The 23,510-nt window shown below is 30.3% G+C and overlaps 1 protein-coding gene across 2 annotated transcripts in view; it reads right to left on the bottom strand.

The window, feature by feature from the left end:
* The window catches only part of LOC113368485 (glutamate receptor ionotropic, NMDA 2B), a 172,809-nt gene that overhangs the window by 60,304 nt on the left and 88,995 nt on the right, over nt 1-23,510 (bottom strand). For both annotated transcript variants that reach the window (XM_026610034.1, XM_026610035.1), the window contains 4 exons: nt 21,833-22,073; nt 13,462-13,636; nt 7,121-7,268; nt 3,451-3,680 (listed from right to left, as the gene is read on the bottom strand). In XM_026610034.1, the coding sequence (XP_026465819.1) occupies nt 3,451-3,680; nt 7,121-7,268; nt 13,462-13,636; nt 21,833-22,073 (794 nt within the window). The remainder of the gene's footprint in view (nt 1-3,450; nt 3,681-7,120; nt 7,269-13,461; nt 13,637-21,832; nt 22,074-23,510) is intronic.

Here is a 23,510-nt window from a genome sequence, read left to right on the forward strand (position 1 = left end):
CCGAAACGGCTGGACCTGTCTTTGTCAAAAACAAATCAGCACGTATCCCCAACAGAAGGATTTGTGAAATTATTCAAATAGGCTAATCTGTTCGCCCGAAATTAGGGACCAAAATTATAATTATATTTACACACAGACATATATTTTTTCTAAGGTTTGCCAAAATGTTCAGAAACCTTCGAAACGTGAAGATCAATGCACAATTTTTTATTTTCTAATTTTGGACGAGTACTATAACTTACCCTACGGAAAGTTAAAATCATTAGAAAAAAATACTTAAAAAAATCACAAATTTGGCATTTTGGTGACCAGTTACAGCACTAAATGAAACTATTTTAGTATTAAACCTCTGTAAATAATAATAAAATTTCTCAGATTCTATAAACGGCAATAGAATTTTCTATGTGCCGCCTAGTAATTTATTTTTATGAGCTACCTAAATCGCATATTTACTGGATTCGCAATAATGTAGGATCCTCTCGAAATGTAACCTTTTTGCCACAATCGTACGTGGGTAACGCTGGTCACGCATTTCTCTCTTTATTCCCAGCGGGGGACATTATATTTTTTTTACCAGCCGGCCGAAGGATGGAAGGATGGAAGGATGGCTCTCGTGATTATTGAGAAATCGGATAGCAAAAGGACGTGGCTGCTTAGTTAGGATCGTTCTTGGGACAGTGTTGAATTCCTGATGAAAATTTATGGAGTAGTTATAACACTTTATAGGAATATAAAAGTTGAGATTTGCATAAATGACATTGATATTGGTATGGAAGATCGTGAACTGCAGGATTTATAGTATATCAGATAGTAGTATATTTTCCATAGAAACTTTGTTCTAAATTTATAATTTTTGGTTTAAATTATATTGCATTTTTTCTAGAACCAATTCATACAATGGTTTCAGATGATACCAGATAATGGTTCCTCCATTATACAATTGTTAATTGCAGTAATATATTATGTTTGCCAGAAGAAAATTACCACTTCCAAGTGGTAACTTGAGTGAAGTAAAGACAATTTTGCTCTAAACATTGAAAGATTATGAAAAATCTCAATTATTACATGGGCGATGAATTTAAGGATTGACTCTACTATATAGATAAAACTACATTTAACGTATTTGCCAATTCTTTACGCTTTTCTACACCTGTATTTCTTCAAAATTTGCATATTTTAAAAATACATCATGCTATAATTTATTGTTATTTTTAACTAAACTATAAATAAAAAGTTGCTAATATATCAATGTTTTAAGAATGAGTCAGTATTTCTTGTAAAATATTTTGTGAAAAGTACCAATATTTATTCTGCATCAGAATGAATTTATTACAAGCAATTCATAGAATGTAGTTTTGATAATATTCTATTTTTTATATTCAATATGCAAAAGATCTACAAAGAATAGATGTATCCTCATTACAAATGAAAACTGTCGTACAAATATATTTTGAAAATTTTCATTTTAAAATATTATTGATAATATTGAAATTAAGAATCATCTAATGAGTTTCGATATTTTAGAAATTCTCACAAATACCATATACGAGGTGTGTTCAAAAAGTACCCGGAATTACTAATAATTAAATTTCGCGGGTCTGGAGTGTCTGATTGTCAAAATTTTTTTTTATTGTGTTGGTATACATGCCCCTAAAGTATGATGAAATTTTCAGCTATATTCACTGTTTACTTTGTCTGTGGTAGTCGCTAAGGTTCGACGTGTTTTTCTGAGCTCGGCGATTTTTACAATGGAAGAATTGAAAAGTCAAAGAATTTGTATTAAATTTTGCGTAAAAAATAAAATAAAGTGTTGCAAAGTGCAAAAATTCACCAGATATGGCTCCGTGTGACTTTTTCCTATTCCCAAAGTTGAAGAGACCCATGAAAGGACGGCGGTTTTCCTCGATTGAAGAAAATCGCTGAGAGTGCTCAAGGACATATCAAAAAGTGAATATCAAGGGTGCTTCGAAAATTGGAAAAAACGCTGGCATAAGTGTATTATATCTGGGGGGGACTACTTTGAAGGGGACCACATTAATGTAGACGAATAAATAAATATTTTTTTGAAAAAACGAAAATTCCGGGTACTTTTTGAACAGACCTCGTATATGCAAAAGCTGGACATCAACACGGCGCCCCCCGATCCAGTTACTTTAATACTTATAAATTATTTAAATTTTCAAACATAGATAGACTGTGCAAAAAATATTCTGAACTGATTAGGTAAATATTTCCCTAGACTTCTAATATTATTATTATAATTCTCATTCGAGTTCATAAAAATGAGTCGCCCAAAAATACTCTAAATGTATTAGGTCAACAAAATATCAAAATACTGCCTTTAAAAAAATATAAAAATTAAAATTTCTGAGATTTTATTACCTAAATGTTCGAATTAAAATAAAAATCTGAAATTTCACTTAAACAAAATCATCACATTTTAAAAGATCTAAGTAGAAACTGTGAATATTTTTCCATCTATGAGTACAGATCTGTGCCAGTTCATTTGGTCCAAATAGAAGAAATTTGCTAGACGTGACATTTCACCCAGAAGGCTGAGATTAATCTTTAAAAAAAAATCAGATCCATCTGCCCCATATATATAAAAATCGCTCACTTAGAGGCTATTTGGCGATTATATTCTGAATCGAATCGATACTTCAGACATCAAAGAGAAGAATATTGAGTAAAAATTAAGAAAAAAATAAAAATAGGGAAATTATTTATCAATTTGTTCAGCTAATGCACAAATATATTGACTTTTTTTGTACAATTTGAAGCACTTCCAACTGGAGAGATCAAATTGATATGGTAATTAATAGAAAGTGAAAATTTCACAATATATATTTTTAGCTATCAATAATATTTATAGATAGCTGAGTATAGATTCATATATCTATATTCAACTATATAACTTTTTTAAAAAATACAAGCAGTCAATGAGTGTATGTTAATTTTAATTACATGAAGTTCTTCAAACACCATTACATGATGCGTGAAGTTGTGAAAATAATATTTCCTTAGGCGCTGTTTAATATAATCCACTTATAAATATTATTAAATAGTATTGAATTAATTCGAGCTATTGGCTTATTTGTCGAGTTATGAGTAAAAGATTAAAAACACAAGGTAAAATTGTCATATTACGATGCACAGTTGATTTCCATATAATTTGATGAATATTTGTTTATATAATGCCAAAATTTCAATAATTGTTTAGGATTAAAGTTTTAATTTTACGGCAAGGCCCTTGAATTTTAAATACTCTATCATTGAATTGAATACACATTGATCTGTTGAACTTTGCAAAATCCGTAGTTCCTCACCCTCATTAACCATCATACGATTTTTAGAATAATATACCTTTTGTTGTATACCAACATGATTAACTATTTCGAGAAAAGTAATCAAATATTTATAAAAATATTATTAGTATTAGTATTTACTCACTCTTTCATATCATGATCCGGTGCCACTCTACAGAGAACTCCGCGATCCATAAGACATTTTCCAGTAACTGGATCGGGGGGCGCCGTGTTGATGTACGGAGGCTCCTCCAGAAATGTGATCTTCAAGTGGAACTTCTCCGGAACGCCTTGGGGAGGCGTATGCGAGTTGCCGGGCCAAACAATGTCTTTGATGTCCAGGCCCTCCTTCTGCCATGATTTCCATACTCCGATCTGAGATGAAACAAAGATTTGACGTGTTTAGAATTCATTGATACGTAAGTGTGGATTTTCAAGATTTCAGAATATTCAAATAGAAGGGGAATGTCTTAGAGTACCTACTTATTGAAAGCGTTGGACTAGTCTAAGACACAACGTTGATGATATATTTAATTTATTATATGAAGTTCTTTGGAATTGGTATCTTTGTTTTTCACATGCTACAGTGATTTTATTTTTATTGTAATTCTATCATATTGTTTATCATACATTTTTTTTATTTTCATAACCTGTTGATGCAATTTAGATACATAGGGTAGAGTAGGGCCTGAAGGTCCACGGGTAAAAAAGCCCGTCATCATTATCACAAAAATAAGTAACGTTAAGAATTTCTTAACAACAATATTTGAAAGTTGAGAGTAAAAGATGTGTAACCAGCCATTGCTTTAAATCAAGCAACGTTGCTAACAGGGATTGAATGACTATGTTTAAAAAGCTATATTAGAAGTATTTTCTCTCATTGCTAGTTTTAATGGCAGTGAGCACTGTTGTTTAGTTTACAAGACTTTAATGTAATGTTTAAATATACGTTATATAATTGTTTTATAAGATGTATAGTTAATTTTAGGTCAAATTTTACAGTTTTTCATTTAACCCCTATAAAAGCTTACAACGAAAGTGGGGTAAAAAAAGACCAACTAAACCTCTACTCTGGCAAAGTAAAAAAAAAATAGTATATAAGAATAAGTAAATTAAGTTGAAAAAAATTACAAGAAATTCTCTGCTGATGAATATTTCTAACTAAATACCATATCAAGGTTATAAACAGTGTTATCTATGCAAAAAATGCATCACAACATTTATATTTTGCATAGGTTAAATAATGTAGTTATCATTACGCAATATATATTTAAAACTAGTGGGGTGGGTGGCATCGTGCCTTAAGGCAAATTGCTGGAACTTCCCGTACCGTAACGAAATGTTCGAGGAATACTGAATGTTTTCAAATAGATTATTATAAATATTGTAACATTGTCTAATATTTATAAGAATTATATAAACTGAATTGCAAAGTTGAAATTATTTGTATCAACAAAAAACTAAAAAAAAAAAAAAAAAAAAAAAAAAAAAAAAAAAAAAAAAAAAAAAAATGGCACAAAAATTTTTTTTCCAAAATCAATTATTTTGTTAAGACAAGCACAAAGTTTTTTGAATCATTCAAATCGGACGCTTAGTTCTCTCAAAAACTGCCATTTTTTACATATTTAGCTCCGTATCTTCGAAATGGCTGGGCCTGCCTTTGCCAAAAACTAATAAACACTTCTCCCAATCATTACTAATTGAATGTTTTTTAGATCATTCAAATCGGATACTCCGTTCACTCAAAAATTCGATTTCTATTTTCCGCACTCTTTGCTCCGTATCTCCGAAACGGCTGGACCTGCCTTTGCCAAAAACTAATCAGCTCTTTTCCCTATCAATAGGAATCGAATGTTTTTTGAACCATTCAAATCGGTTGATCCGTGCGCCCTAAAACGTGACTGGAAATTTGTATCCACACATACATACACACACACACACATACACACACACACACACACACACATCCATTTTTTCTGAGGTATGCCAAAATGTTCAGAAACCTTCAAAACGTCGAGAAATGTAAAAATTTTCAATTCCGATTTTCGGCCCATTACAATAACTTACCCTACGGGAAGTTAATAAAAATAAAACATTAGAAATTTGTTTGCCCCCTGGTTGTGCCATTTTACCCCGCTTGTGACGTATAAAGGAACATGTGACAAATTTTTGAAAAACTTTTCATAATTAAACCACTTTTCATAGGCCTATAATATTTTAGAATGTTCGTTAAAACGATGGACTCTACTACCATACAAACTTTTATTAAAATTGACAAATTAAAATTTAAACACGTCGAGAAAGCATAAGAGTAGCAAATTGGATTTTTTGGAGGAAACAACATATTGTCTGCTGGAAAGTTAAAAAAACAAAGTCTACGTAAAACTTTCTATATAAATTTTCAATGATAAGTTAAATGGCAAGTGGCTTTGAGAAGCAATTTAAGTCATAGGCAATTTTTGCAATGGTGAATTTAGCTATGAATTTTACTGAATTTAGTCAGATAGTTGTTTGTTTGATATGCGTTATTTATTGTCATATATATATATATCGGTTTGGTTTTCACTATAAAGTTGCACAAAGTAAAAGGACCTTTGAGCCCCTCCCTACCCTAAACAATAACCGCATTTGTTTGTTTTAATAATGCAATATATATATCTCATAATTATTTGAATACAATATACATTAAAAATAATTTTAGATCCCAAAATATGATTATTTCCATTCTTTTCTATTAGTCTTTTGATATCGCTCCGTTTGCTGAAAGAAGACATTTCTTTCATGGCTTTCACAGGTTTGTGATAAGAATCTACTTTTCCTTAAACAAGTAAATATTATGATCTTTGATCTTTTCACGTTTCAAGATGATGATTCTTGAATAACGCGTTCAAAGTAAGTTGGTTCTCAGCCTCTTTATCTGCGAAACCCTTATGTCGGATAAATGATATACTTTTAAAGGTAAAACGTTGTATATGTACTGTGATTACATAACAAAAATATTAAAATAGAATGAAAGAAGAAATTTTATTCAATTTTATTCATGATTATCTCTTGAATATTTGTAGTTTTTTTTACTACCGCTTTATAAAATAAATTCTAGTTTTCTTCAGTCATATTGTATGATTCTGAATTTAATATTGACATATGTATTAACAAAGTCTAGTAATCGGGCATAACATCAATAAAAACATAAATTACTTTCAAAAATTTATTCAAAATCCATACGTTTCGGCTATAATCTTAGCCTTCATTCAGTGGAAACTATACATTCTGGTGTAATATGTTTACCTTATATATAATATTAATGACTTAATATATAATATTAATAACTTGTATGTTTTTTGGAAAAAACTTTTTCATAAATCGGGACTCCGACTTGTGAACAATTTTAGTACAACAACTAGTACTATTTTTACCAAAACAAAAACCAACAACTTAGAAATCTCGTCTATCAAATAAATTGTCTAGATTGTAATTTAATTTACATAGGTGAAACAAGCAAGAACTTAATTAAACGTTTACAACAACATAAAAACAATTTAAAAAATCCGAGACAAGTTAAAACTATGCTTGCGGACCATATTTATACTTTAAAACACAATATGAACTTTTCTAACCCGACTGTGCTACAATTCGAACAAAAATACACTACTAGGACCTCCTAGTAGGAATTCAGATCTACTATATCACTAGCAGATCCAATACTTTTCTAGCACCTTCTTGTCGTTGAATAAAATCTTTAAATTAACTATGTTTAGACTGAAATGTATAATCCCGAATCAATTTTCCTACTAAATTGAATTTTAAGCTCTCACCTCTTCCCATACTAACTGCCTGGAGACACCTGGCCTGAGATTCATGATTTTGAGCTCAGCGGCTCTCAGGTCGCCGTCAGCTGTGAATTCTATGGGCGGGCGGCCCGTGTCGGCTTCCACGCTGACATTTCGGAGATATTTGAAAAATCTGAAAGAAAAATATAAAATGAGTAGATGATAACATATATTGGTGAGCAAAAATAATATTTAGACAAATATTTAATTTTCCAATATAAATCACTTAAAATGTTCTATAAATCATCAAGATAGCTTCATAGAATAATAATTAAAGTATTTATGTGAATCTAGACTCATACAATAAGCTATAGCTTTATAGTCGTCTTTAGTAAAAATTTAACAAGAGGGACGCGTGATTGCATGTGTTCATATATGCATATGTGCATATCAAACATAAATAATTGAGCAAAGCAAACAAATAGCGCAAGTAAAATCCAATGAACTTAACTACAATTATCTAGAATGAATAAGTAACTTATTAACTAATACCATAGACGTTGCTACATGGACTGCTAGTCGAGCGCAAAGTGTCAAAAGATAGAAAAGGACTGTGACGTCATTTAGTGAACGAGCGTTGCCGACAATCGTAAAATACTCCAGATTCATTATATGTCATATGTCACGCGCTTAATCTAAAATTAAATCTTGTGCTTGAGATTTTTAAATGTTTAATAAAAAAAATCAGTCCATGTAGACAAATAATGGATTCGATTTTATGTACAATTATTTCACAGAGCCAATATTATTAATATCAAAATTATTACAAAATTATCCGTTCACATAATTTCCATTATATTAATGAAATAAAACTATCACAAATAATATTTGAATTAAATTAACTTTTATGATGTTAAACTCGAAAATGAAAATTTTTATATATCTTTACGTTTCAAAGGTTTTTGAACATTTTGACATACCTTAGACAAAAGCGTGCGGATACAAATTTTCGTCGACGATTTCGGGAATCCCGATCAACAACATTCAAAAAACATTAGATTCGTATTCATAAGGAGACGTGCTAATTAGTTTTTGGCAAAGGCAGGTCTAAGCGTTCCAAAGATACGGGGTAAAAAGTGGCAAAAACGGTAACAGATTCCCCACTGCAAAGTATCAATTTAAACCAGAGAGTTCCTACTATTTGTTACCATACTGTCGCATTCAATTTCCTCCCAAATTCTATTACGTTTCATATATAGTTCCCCATAAAATTGTATTCTATATAAATGTCAAAAAAACGTTCATCGAATTTGGGTTAAAAAGACGGGACACAAACAAAGCAAAATCTATCAAATATTAACTGAATAAACTCTTTGTGTAAACATCAAATATAAAATCCCACTTTAACCATACGTTATTTGATTTGATGGTTTTAACATTTATGATATAAATATGTTTTGCCAGCATTAGAGGAAATTCATTTCATATAATATTTTTTATACACTGAGTAAAATATGAATTTACATTTAATGGTTATGTGTTTTATACATAATGTAGTGCAATAAATGCAATGTATATAAAAGTAAATAAATATTTTTGCACTTATTTGCTAATTGAAAAAACGACTTATCGAGAAACTCATCAACGAGAGTCGTTATCACGTTTCATATAATTCTACAATATTTGTATAAAATCGACGATGAGAATCCAATTTTGGCTACTATCCTTTCACACATTCATACAAATACATAGGTTTTTGATGTCAAACGATTCAGAATAAAATAAAATCCTTCATTATCTCAAAAACGAGTAATGTATAGAATTTTTCCATTTGAATAGTTAGCCGATTAGGTTTTTGCAAAGGCAAGTCCAGCTTTTTAGGAGATACGGAGCAAAGAGTGCAGAAAAGAGAAATCGAGGTTTTGAGAGAACAGAGCATCCGATTTGAATGATCCAAAAAACATTCAATTTTTCATTTTGCAACCGTTTCATTTTGTTGATACAGAGCTAAATGTGTAAAAAATAGCAGTTTGACAAAACGATTGCTTTAGGCGAAAGAAAAAAATTTAAAGATTTGTATTTTTTTTATTTTTAAAAAATATTTTATTATTAACTGCCCGAAGGAGAAGTTTTCATCAAAAAATACGATTTTCTAATTTTATGTTTTCTCGACGTTTCAAGCCATTCTGAATCGAATGAGACCAAATTTGAAAAAAGTATGTGTGTGTATGTGAACAGATTTTTTGCCGTAAATCGACGTTTTCTCAAAAACGGTTCAACCGAATTTCAAAATTTAAAAGCGATTCGATGTATCGCGATAAGGACTGGCGTTTATCAATTTTGCGCGACGATCGGTCAAGCCGTTTCTCTGTAAATAGCAGAAAAGTGAAAAAAATTTCGTCCACGTTTTAGCCCTCAGTTCTGCCCGTTCGAATGATATTGGTTGGGAATCGTGCTGATGAGTTTTTGGTAAAAATTCGTCCACAAAGCTCATACTACCAAATCGATGTTAAACTAGCTGTAAGTGGAATTCTGTCTTAAGGCAATTAAGGCATCGTGCCTTAAGGCAAATAGCGCAAGTAAAATCCAATGAACTTAACTACAATTATCTAGAATGAATAAGTAACTTATTAACTAATACCATAGACGTTGCTACATGGACTGCTAGTCGAGCGCAAAGTGTCAAAAGATAGAAAAGGACTGTGACGTCATTTAGTGAACGAGCGTTGCCGACAATCGTAAAATACTCCAGATTCATTATATGTCATATGTCACGCGCTTAATCTAAAATTAAATCTTGTGCTTGAGATTTTTAAATGTTTAATAAAAAAAATCAGTCCATGTAGACAAATAATGGATTCGATTTTATGTACAATTATTTCACAGAGCCAATATTATTAATATCAAAATTATTACAAAATTATCCGTTCACATAATTTCCATTATATTAATGAAATAAAACTATCACAAATAATATTTGAATTAAATTAACTTTTATGATGTTAAACTCGAAAATGAAAATTTTTATATATCTTTACGTTTCAAAGGTTTTTGAACATTTTGACATACCTTAGACAAAAGCGTGCGGATACAAATTTTCGTCGACGATTTCGGGAATCCCGATCAACAACATTCAAAAAACATTAGATTCGTATTCATAAGGAGACGTGCTAATTAGTTTTTGGCAAAGGCAGGTCTAAGCGTTCCAAAGATACGGGGTAAAAAGTGGCAAAAACGGTAACAGATTCCCCACTGCAAAGTATCAATTTAAACCAGAGAGTTCCTACTATTTGTTACCATACTGTCGCATTCAATTTCCTCCCAAATTCTATTACGTTTCATATATAGTTCCCCATAAAATTGTATTCTATATAAATGTCAAAAAAACGTTCATCGAATTTGGGTTAAAAAGACGGGACACAAACAAAGCAAAATCTATCAAATATTAACTGAATAAACTCTTTGTGTAAACATCAAATATAAAATCCCACTTTAACCATACGTTATTTGATTTGATGGTTTTAACATTTATGATATAAATATGTTTTGCCAGCATTAGAGGAAATTCATTTCATATAATATTTTTTATACACTGAGTAAAATATGAATTTACATTTAATGGTTATGTGTTTTATACATAATGTAGTGCAATAAATGCAATGTATATAAAAGTAAATAAATATTTTTGCACTTATTTGCTAATTGAAAAAACGACTTATCGAGAAACTCATCAACGAGAGTCGTTATCACGTTTCATATAATTCTACAATATTTGTATAAAATCGACGATGAGAATCCAATTTTGGCTACTATCCTTTCACACATTCATACAAATACATAGGTTTTTGATGTCAAACGATTCAGAATAAAATAAAATCCTTCATTATCTCAAAAACGAGTAATGTATAGAATTTTTCCATTTGAATAGTTAGCCGATTAGGTTTTTGCAAAGGCAAGTCCAGCTTTTTAGGAGATACGGAGCAAAGAGTGCAGAAAAGAGAAATCGAGGTTTTGAGAGAACAGAGCATCCGATTTGAATGATCCAAAAAACATTCAATTTTTCATTTTGCAACCGTTTCATTTTGTTGATACAGAGCTAAATGTGTAAAAAATAGCAGTTTGACAAAACGATTGCTTTAGGCGAAAGAAAAAAATTTAAAGATTTGTATTTTTTTTATTTTTAAAAAATATTTTATTATTAACTGCCCGAAGGAGAAGTTTTCATCAAAAAATACGATTTTCTAATTTTATGTTTTCTCGACGTTTCAAGCCATTCTGAATCGAATGAGACCAAATTTGAAAAAAGTATGTGTGTGTATGTGAACAGATTTTTTGCCGTAAATCGACGTTTTCTCAAAAACGGTTCAACCGAATTTCAAAATTTAAAAGCGATTCGATGTATCGCGATAAGGACTGGCGTTTATCAATTTTGCGCGACGATCGGTCAAGCCGTTTCTCTGTAAATAGCAGAAAAGTGAAAAAAATTTCGTCCACGTTTTAGCCCGCAGTTCTGCCCGTTCGAATGATATTGGTTGGGAATCGTGCTGATGAGTTTTTGGTAAAAATTCGTCCACAAAGCTCATACTACCAAATCGATGTTAAACTAGCTGTAAGTGGAATTCTGTCTTAAGGCAATTAAGGCATCGTGCCTTAAGGCAAATTGCTGGAACTTCCCGTACCAAAAATTATTATTTTTTTAACATTTTTGAAAAAATTTTACTTCGAAAAAATAAGATTTTTGAGAAACTATAAATTGGACAAAAAATTACTTTTTTTTGAAAAAAAATTTTTTTAAAAAAAAAAAAATTTTTTAATTTTTTTTTTGAAAAAAATTTTTTTTTCTTTATTTTGACATATTGTGGAAGATCTGAACTTTCTTTTCAAAGCAATCAATCGTACTGCTTTAACTGCATAGGGACAAAATATAAAGCGCGTAAGCGTCGCGTCGCTGTCTAAAGCATAAGCATTGGTACGGAACCCATAGGAATGTTAACAAATTGAATACTTATTGTTAAAATCTCTATAAAATATCTGATAATTTTATGAGCATATGTCTAATGATCATTTTTGACCGCCAAATGGCTCATTTTTTTACTTTTTCCTCCATATCTCCGAAACTGCTAGACCTACCTTCATGAAAATTTTATCGATTCTTCATCTTGTCAATACAAGTAAAATGTTTTTTGAATTATTCAAATCGGACGCTTCGTTCTCTTAAAAACTGAGTTACCGTTTTCGGCACTTTTTGCCCCGTATCTTTGGAACGGCTAGACCTGCCTTCGCCAAAAACTAATCAGCACGTCTCCTTATCAATACGAATCGAATGTTTTTTGAATTATTCAAATCGGTTGATCCGTGTTCCCGAAATCGTCGACGAAAATTTGTATCCGCACATACATACACACACATACATACATACACACACACATACACACACACACACATACATCCATTTTTTCTAAGGTATGCCAAAATGTTCAGAAACCTCTGAAACGTAAAGATATATAAAAATTTTCATTTTTGATTTTTTTGCGATTACTATAACTTGCCCTACGGGAAGTTAAAAATTAAAAACTGTTCTAAAGATGTTAGTTGAGAATGATACTGATTAGTTTTAGGTGAAAATCTACCGAGCCGTTTTCTTGTAATTAACTGTTGAAAAAAAAAATTAAGCCAATTTTCATGGAACTTTTTTTCGCAATATATATCATGGTCTTATAGAACTTTCTGTCTTGAATATCACGGCCTTACGACAAGTAGTTTAATTTTAAAAATTCATCAAAATTTTAAAAAATGAGTAGTTTGTTAAAATTAAAATTAGACGATTTACTTGGTATAACGGTAGAGTACTCGGTCTTAATGAACATACTAAATAATTAAGGTCCTACAAAAAATTGGCTCAATTATAAAAATTATTGATTGTTGAAAATTTGCTTTTAAAAAATACTCCAACGGGGTTGACGTGTTTGATTTTCAATAATGTGTAATAAAGCCACTTCGAATACTTTTAACTACTCATAAATTAATTTATCTATCATGGATTAAGTCGATTATTTACACAAATCGGTAAGTTCATGTAACTTGCCTCAAGGCAAAATACCAATACCAACTAGTTTTGTATGAAGTTTGTCTTTCCCAAAAGTATATAAAAAAATATTTTCAAAAATATTGGTAGTTAGCAAAATATGGCTAATAATAAACATTGTTATTATATTACTAACAAAAGTTTGAATTTCTACCCTGGTGGTATCAATTATTCGTGTCATGCTCAATTTCTCGGCTTGGCAACACAACTATTCGAAACTTTAACAGTATCAATTCGTTGCGGTTATCGATAATGATTTTCTCGGAATGTAATTATTCCAGTAGAATAACTATGGACGTACCTATCTCCAGTGGCCCATCTCGAGTCTCCTGCTCCTTCGCAACTGAGCTGGGTGTTGAGATTATTGCCTTCGTTGTTCGGATCATTTACGTATCCTTCGACACCGTGAGCGTACACCTTGATTGCAGTCGTTATTTCATTTACTAAGGAACCAGAGGATGTATCGAAGTGGACACCTGAAATAAAAGAAATATTTACGTGATATAATATATTAATATTATAAAATATCATAAGAATTTGTCGTTTAAACATGGTATGTACTATTGACGACCTTGTCGTCACAAAAACTTAGAGATGACATGTTTATGCAAGTAGTCAGTATATAAGATGGTGTTAAATATCTGGTGACCTCGCGACATGGAACTGAGGCTGATAATTAACTTCCCGAAAGAGAAGATTAAGTTTTCATAAAAAAATCCGACTAGCTAATTTTATGTTTTCTCGACGTTTCAAGCCATTCTCAATCGAATGAGACCAAATTTGCAAAAAGTATGTGCGTGTGTGTGTGTGTGTGAACAGACACGTAAATCGACGTTTCTCCCAAACGGCTGGACCGATTTCAAACATTTAAAAGCCATTCGATGTATCTTGATGAGGACTAGCATTTCTGTGTTTTGTGCGACGATCGGCCGAGCCGTTTTTTTGTTAATCGCAGAAAAGTGAAAAATTTTTTGTCTACGTTTTAGCCCGAATTTCTGAATTGATTATAAAAATTTAAAAACCGTTCGAAAGATATTGGTTGGGAATCGTGCTGATTAGTTCTTGCCTAAGATCGGCCGGACGTTTCCTTGTAATAAAGTTAAAAAAAAAACGGCGATTTTTATGACTTTTTTTGGACCGTAGATAAAATAGTCTTGTAGATCATACTAAAATATTACGACTCTGCGACAAGTCGTTTAATTTTGAAAATTCTTCAAAGTTTGCGAAAATTAGCATGTTTTTTTTGGCATTTGTCAAAATTAGACCTTTATTCAACGTTTTCTCAAAAACGCCTGAACCGATTTCAGAAATTTAGAAGCCATTTGATGTATCTCAATGAAGACTATTGTTTTTTAGTTTTGTGAGACGATATGCCGAGTCGTTTCTTTGTAATTTGAAAACAAAGTGTACAACTTTTCGTCCACATTTAAGCTCATACTACCGAATCGATTTTAAAAAAATCAAAACTGTTCGAAAGATATTAGTTGGGAATGATACTGATTAGTTTTAGGTGAAAAGCTAAGGAGCCGTTTTTTGTAATTAATTGTTGAAAAAAAATGTTAGCCGAATTCAATGGAACTTTGTTTGGCGATATATATCCTGGTCTTATAGAACTTACTGAAATATTATGGCCTTACGACAAGTGGTTTAATTTTGAAAATTCATCAAAGTTTGAGAAAATAAGTTTTTAACGTTTGTTAAAATTGAAATATGACGATTTACTCAGAATAATGATAGAGTATTTGGTCTTAATGAACATACTAAGCCATTAAAGTCCTACGGAAACTGGTTCAATTATAAATATTGTAGATTTTTGAAAATTTGCTATTAGAAAATACTCCGAATTAACGTGTTCGTTTGTTTTCAATTATGTGTAATAAATCTACCTGAAATACTTTTAATAACTCATAAATTAATTTATTTTATATTGATGAAGTCGATGATTTACACATATCGGGAAGTTCATGTAACTTTCCGAGGCAAAATACCAATACCAACTGGTTTTTTATAACATTTTTGTGTAAACGCCAGCATGAATTTAAAACATTTTGAATATAATATTTTACCCTAATTACAAATCAAAACCATTTGAAATAATTTTGTGTTATTACGAAAATGTAATTTAAGACTACATTACACTAACTCGTACCTGTTGTAATATTCATGATATATATTTTGTGTTTGTGAATTATGCTGCTCATTTTCATCAGGGTCTCTTTATGTATTATAGTTATGTGAATTAACTCTGTGGGCTTCTCTTATTGCAAATTAAATATCTCCTAAAGTAGATGTAAACTGTTTAGTCTGTAAGTTGTCATATAATGTGTGATGAAATATTTAAACCAAGTGATAATGAACATTTTACCCATTTTGCTATGAGTGTGGCCTATGAACATCTAGTGTTTAGATATTCAATATTTATCAGTCTGAGTAAAATAATTTAGTATTCTAGTTTATGTGATGATTTTTAGTTTTTTAGGAAATAATTTCCAATTTGGACCCTCTATCTACCATACAAGTCGTCGAAAAAATGAAAATTTTTTTTGTTTATTTTAAACATTGTAAAACTTTGAAAGCGAATATCTCGAAAACTAATATAGCAGTTGTCATAAAATTTCTATTGCTTTCTACTAACTTCTTAATTAATATACACTTAAGTGCAGCCAAAAAAATCAAAAATATTCTCATAGATTTTTCGTCTTTCTGGGAATCAAGTTTCAACTTCACTATATATACATACCAAATATTATCATATATTACAGAATAGGGCGTACGAATGTATTCTCAATTTCTTTTAAAAATAGAAGCTTTTTAAGCTCGAATTTTACAAGACCCATCGTAACGTTAATTTCATGAATATTAAATGAGAAGAATAAAATGTATGCAGATCGTGTTCTCGAATAAGTAATTGGGCTAACATGTAAAGCTTTGAAGCAGTTCTTTGAAAATACTATTTGAAATATATCTAATTGATGCATTTCCATTAGTGAAACCATCAATAAAATTACATTGAAATTTTCCTCTTTATTCAATTTGCACACATTATGCATTTAAATTGAAATTGTAAGATAGGTATCGAATCTTAATGTAAATACATACTAAACTAGTGAGGTGTATAGCATCGTGCCTTAAGGCAAATTGCTGGAACTTCCCGTACCGTAACGAAATGTTCGAGAAATATTAAATGTTTTCAAATAGATTTTTATAAATATTATAACATTGTCTAATATTTATAAGAATTATATAAACTATGTGAATTATTTTTGATATAAATTTGAAACAAAAAACTTGATTTTTTCAAAAGCAATAATTTTGTTAAAACAAGCAGAAAGTTCTTTGAATCATTCAAATTGGACGCTTAGTTCTCTTAAAAGCTGCTATTTTTTGTACATATAACTCTGTGTCTTCGAACCGGCTGGACCTGCCTTTGTCAAAAACTAATTAACGTTCTCCCAATCATTACAAATTGAATGTTTTTCAGATCATTCAAATCGGATACTCTGTACACTCAAAAACTCGATTTGTATTTTCTGCATTCTTTGCTCCGTATTTCCGTAACGGCTCGACCTGCCTTTGCCAAAAATTAACCAGCATATCTCCCGATCAATAGGAATCGAATGCTTTTTGAACCATTTAAATAGGTAAATCCTTGCGCCCGAAAACGTGGACGAAAACACACGCACAAATCCATTTTTTCTGAGGCATGCCAAATTTTTCAGAAACCTTCAAAACGTGAAGATATGCAAACATTTTCATTTCCGACTTTTGGCCCAGTACTATAACTACCCTACGGAAAATTAATAATATCTAGTAGAATAGAAACAACAAGTACTTCAATTTTTATTACAATTTACAAATTAAGTAGTTCCAGAAATTTATCTCTATAAAATATTTAATGGTCTTTAATCTCATAAGATGTCTTATAGGATGCTCGAAGAAGCGTAGATTCAAGATAGTTATTATAATTTGCGCTCTCGAAGTGCACGAAATAAATCTTGTTACACGATACAAGACATTATCAGCTCACATTAATCTCGTTTGTAACATACAAAATGCAAAATCATAAACTGGAACTGAATAGAACTTTGTAACAACTTCATGGAATATTAGATAGTAGAAAATTTAAGTAAAATTATTAGCATTTCAATATTACTTTTATAATATAACCTTGATTTTGGTATTTTGTTAGAAGTATACATCAATAGTGCTGGAATGAATATTTCTTTGATTTATCTCTTGTAAAAGGTCAAATTTCACTATGAGTAAACTGTGAAAACCAATACAATTCTAACACAACAAATAAACAACTATCTGACTATATTCAGTAGAACTTCCAGCTCTTTCATCATTGTAGAAATGTATTAATTGCTGTTTTTCAAAAATTTGTCACTTGGTCCATATTACCCCATAGATGCGATAAAATGGGACATATAGAGGGCAAACAGGTCAAATGTGTTATTTTTAATTTCAATAAAATTTCGGCTTGAGTGGCTTATTTAACTAATGCAAAATTTAAATTTTGTGGGTATATTTTTACAGATAACTGTATAAAACCTGGATCTAGCATTTCGATAGAAATATTCATCAGCAGAGTTGGAATAACTTATTATTTAATTTATCTCTTGTAAAAATGCTTCTGAAATTAAGTTGTAATTTTTTATGTGAACATGGCAAATATGGCAAACAACCAGTCACGTATCAATTATATTTACAAAATTTGAATTTTATCAAATATAGTAAAATGCAAAATCAAAAACTAATCTAAAGGCATAATTTTTTTTCGTATTTTATTCTGTAGGTATAAGTCACAGGGTATCATTACTTATTCTCATAATTTAGATTTATAATTTTAATGAAATATTACTACTACTTGATATCATGATGGGTACTGAACTAGGAACCAGTGATTGCTAGTCTGAGTTCTTAACATGAAGCCACAGTATATATATATATATATATATGTATACTAGCTGACCCGACAGGCGTTGTCCTGTATCCAAGTTCACAATTCAAATGATCCAATTTTTTAATATCCTATCCTATACATTGCTTTTTGGCAATTATAATTTCTACAGTACATTTTTCATACTAATAATTTAATAAACATTATTGTTAAAATCTTATGTGAATTAATTTGTAAACTCAAGTTCATATGAGAACTCTTCAATCTAAGATCAACTTGCTAAATATTCCATATCCAATACCAAACAAATGAATTTTTCTAAATAATTTTTTTTAATAAGTAGAAATATTTTTTTGTATTGTTAAATAATTTAGTAAAGTGAACCAAAATGCGACATTAATAAGTTTAAACAATTATATATGCAATTTTGCACTTATTTTGTTATTTATTAAGCTGAATTATAAAATTACATCTGCCAAACATATACTGTTGACTGTATCTTATATTATTTTAATTGACATACATTAGCTGTTTTTCGACAAGAATAATGTAAACATTTAATTTTTCTTGTATATTACATTCTAATGTTATCTAGGCTCATAATTTCAGCTAAATTGATTCTAGTAGATGACAGTTCAAATGTTTTCAATGTCAAACAATGATAAGTGTTTTTTTGTAATTTTTGCCATTTATTTCTACAATATTACTGTAGTTTTATCGTTCGTTTAATTTTAAAAATTTTTTTTGATAAACTCTAAGAAGAATTATCAAAATCCGAATAACCGTTTAGGAAAAGTATCAAATAATACATCCACACAGAAGAATTTTATATATAAGATATATATATATATATATATATACATATATATATGTTTGTTAATTTGACTGAATGTTACGTCGGTTTTACATATGGAAACCTAGACAGTTGTCGCTATTTTGTGTAACAGATTTTTTCTCAATTTCTGTATCATAATTGATATTGATGCACTACTTGCAGTAGACTTGAAAACACATTGCAATTTATATTTCCAAATGGAAACCGATGTCACTACTGCTTGACATCAAGCTCCTCCAAACGTGATCGTACCCGGAACCTATGATTCAGGTCCTAGCCTTGGTCCACGAGTAAACCAGTATCCAATAAACCATAAACAATTTTTTCAGAACCTTGAAGATTCTTTTATTACCAACTCGCCAACTATTTCATATATTATATTTCATATTTATTATCTGACAAAATGATAATATATTAATTCGGTAGCTTGGCGCTCATACGCTCCGTTGGGCTCAGAACCAAGATAATGGTTCGCGAAAATTACATAATATGCAAGTTTAAACTCATAATATCATAATGTACCTAGGAAACAGTAACAAGATAAGCGGAAGGAGTTTGGATAAGGCAATTTGATAGACTCAAGTTTACACTGGTGAGTGATTATAAATGTAACTCGATAATATACTCTCTGCATCTAAGTGATCAGCTATCGTCAATTAATTAGCTAATTAACTTAAAATATTACTACTCGTAAAATATGATCTAGTGGATAGCGGTGTAATAATTATATGTTCAAGGAGGTTGTAAAACAGATATTCTCATATCTCACTATGTAATTTTAGTCTCAACAAGTTGTTTTCAGTGAAGTGTAAAATTGATTTTATAATAACATTTTACTTTGAGAAAGAAGTAACTTTGGTAAGTTATCTGATGAAATAAAATGTAACTCACCAAAGGAGTTGTTTGTGATTTTTTCAGAAAATTTTATGTGTTATTGTTATACTTCCTCGACGTTGAAAGTGATTACAAATTATTTAGACTGAAATTTGAGAAAATACAAGTTCGATTGTATGTCATAATTTGATTTTTTGTCAACATTTTATTAATCGCCAAGCCATTTGATAAAACTGCATAAGAACTAGCACTTATAGTATCAAAGAGATCCACGAAGACGTTTTTGTATAATTATCAGAAAAGTGCAACAATTTTCTCCACAATTTTGTGAAAAATTTTGAACTAATTTTAAATCTCTTTGAAATGTAACAGTTGTTGATCATACTTATTAGTTGTTGAAAACATTTTTCACGATTTTAAACAAACATTCTAAAATATTATAATTCTATAAAATATGATATAGTTATAAAAGACCATTAAACTTGGTATAAATAAACATTAATTTTTATAGAAACAGTAGAAAATATCGCCAAATTTCTTAATGATTAAGTCGATTAACTTCACATATCAATAATTTCACGAAACTTGCATTGAGGCATAACTCGAATGATTTAAAACTAGTGGTGTATGGCATCGTGCCTTAAGGTAAATTGCTGGAACTTTTCGCAGCGTAACAAAATTATCGAGGAATATTAAATATTTTCAAATAGGTTATAATCAATAATGTTATATTGTCTAATATTTATTTATAAGAATTATATAAACTAAATTACAAAAATAAAATTATTTATTTAAAGTATGTAAGTGAGCTTTAGAACTTCTGCCAGAATTAAAATTAAAATTTAAATTATTTTTGATATACAAAAAAAATTGAAACAAAAAGAAAAAAAAAATGAAATTTTTTTTGGCAAAATAAGTAGAAAGTTTTTTAAATCATTCAAATTGGATGCTCAGTTCTCCCAAAAACTGCAATTTTTTGTATATTTAGCTCTGTATCTTTGAAATGGCTAGACCTGCCTTTGCTAAAAACTAATCTGCACATCTCCCTATCAATAGTAATTGAATGTTTTTTCTAACCATTCAAATCGGTTGATCCGTGCGCGCGAGACCGTGGACGAAAAAATGCGGACATACAGAAGATACCTACACACAAATATCATTTTTTCTGATGTGTGCAAAAATGTTCAGAAACCTTCAAAACGTAAAGATATGCAAAAGTTTTCGATTTTCAGCCCATTACTATAACTTACTAAAGGAAATTAATAATCTTTATCATATACTTTATTTTAGGCCTTGAATTATATTTAAAAAAAAAAAATTAAATCATTCGTACTACCTATAAAAATAATATTTTTCTCATATTTATCAGTAAACCAGACAATTTCATCAATATCTTTTTTTAACATCGAATTTCTGTTATTGATCTGATATTTGTTATTTGAAGAATGCTAATAGAATGCAACTCATTAATTGCCCTAGCATATTAAAATTGTATATAATATTTTTTACTATTAGAAGATAATTGAAATAATCATCTGATCTAGCTGTGTTTCTGCAGCAACGGCCTATTTTCACTTGAAATCAGGTTGCGTTTAACTACTTGATATCAGTTTGCCCGAGACAAAATAGATACTAATAGTTAGATACATAGAGTTCATGACAGGCTCAGTGCTGTATCACACAAAGAAATCTTAAATTTTCCTTAAAAAAATTTTTTGTCTAGGATCAATATCAACAACTAAAAAATTGAAAGCCAAAAGACAGGAATTTTAAAAACAAATTTAGAAAAAAAAGAAATTTTCGAAATTACGCATTTTTCAAAAAAAAGAAAAAAAACGCCTGAAATCAGCCAGCGAATTTTTTTTGGTCGACCTTATACTACTCTCATGAATATCAACGTTGCAACAGCCATGAGTATGAATGTTAACAAAATAAATTAATCAAATCCTGTTTCTTATACAACTACGATATAAGGTACAACTATACAACTTATAAGTCTAAGTCTTATACAACTATACGTATTATCGACTCCACAACCAACAATTCCCAGCAGAAAAGCAACTATTTAAAATTCAGTTCTAATCTCAGTTAACAACTCACCAAGCATTCCCACTGGAAACTGGTAGGGCGTCTGGAGATTTTCGATAACGCTCTGCGTCACCACCCACACGTAATTCTCGCCGGTGATCTGTAGATCTCTGGCGGCCAGGAGGATCTCGCTCGCCTCCTCCCGAGTGCTGTACAAGAGCATCACCCGGGATTCCGATTGAACCAATTCCACTAAATCGGCTTTTGGACTGGTTACCAAGATAGCGTTCAGGATGGTGAATTTGAAACGATCCTGGAAATAGATAAAGAATATTTGTAGAGAAAAACTTAGAAAGCAAGGGTTGCTGCAATCTAGATCCTATTAATGCAGCTGGTATTAATTTTTTAATAATGTATATTCTACTCGATAAGTTGTTAGCTTCAAATCATTAGTATCTTCTTGATGATTCACAGGTTCTCATATATTTTGTACATATAACAGTTAAACAAGAATTGCTCACCTCAGCGAAACAGACAATTTTCACCAAATTTAATATTTTAAATTCTACTTATCTATTTTCATTATTAACTTCCTGAGGGAGTTAATGTTTTCATTAAAAAATCCGATTCGCTAATTTTATGTTTTCTCGACGTTTCAAGCCATTCTGAATCGAATGAGACCAAATTTGAAAAAGTATATGTATGTGTGTATGTGAACAGATTTTTTGCCGTAAATCGACGTTTGCTCAAAAACGACTCAACCGATTTCAAAAATTTAAAAGCCATTCGATGTATTTCGATGAGGACTATCGTTTGCCAGTTGTGCGCTACGATCCGCCGAACCGTTGCTTTGTAAATCATAGAAAAATGAAAAATTTGTTGTCCACGTTTTATCCCGCAGTTCTGAATCAAATTTGAAAATTCAAAAACCGTTCGAAAGATATTGGTTGGGAATCGTGCTGATGAGTTTTTGGTAGAGATCGGCCGGGCCAATCATATTCTTGATGATTCACAGGTTTTCATAGATTTTGTTAATATTACAGTTAAACAAGAACTCACCTTAGCAAAATAGACAATTTGCCCCAAATTTATTATTTTAAATTTTTATCTATATTCATTATTATTTTTCTGATCATATAAATTTGGTACTAAACCTGGCATTAGTAGACTCGGGAACACAATTTATATATAAATCATCATAAATCATTACGAAATTGGGCATTGGTATAGCAATTTCAGTAAACTGGCTACATTTTACTTTAAATTCATTAATAATTTTGCATTTATCTCTATTATGCAATTTTTGTTTTCACATACTATGAGCAGATACAATATATGGAACAAAAACAATGACTGGAAATTAGCAGCTACATCCAGTGGCGTATCTGCTAAAAATAGATCCAGATTACTTGGACAATTATTGTCACTTAAAGCACCATTTATGTTAACTCTTATAAGGAAGTTTATATTTAAAACTTGAATCAGAAAAAGTGTAAAATAAGAAATGATCAATTAGACTTAGCTTTAATCATTTTACTAAAATAAATTATTGTGAAGTGCATTCCATAAATAACTGTATGTTTATTTGATTAATACTCAATAGTATAATAATTTATGATGATTTATTAGACATCAATCTAAAAGATAATTTTATACATTTTTTTACATTATATATGTCATGGCACGCTAAAATTCTGACTTGGAGCAAATGTGCTCCATATAGTTTTCTATCAGAATGAAACAAGACTGA

The sequence above is a fragment of the Ctenocephalides felis genome, unplaced genomic scaffold (assembly GCF_003426905.1).
Source record: "Ctenocephalides felis isolate EL2017-DRISC unplaced genomic scaffold, ASM342690v1 CF-g0.4_SCAFFOLD_01170, whole genome shotgun sequence".
NCBI lineage: Eukaryota > Metazoa > Arthropoda > Insecta > Siphonaptera > Pulicidae > Ctenocephalides > Ctenocephalides felis.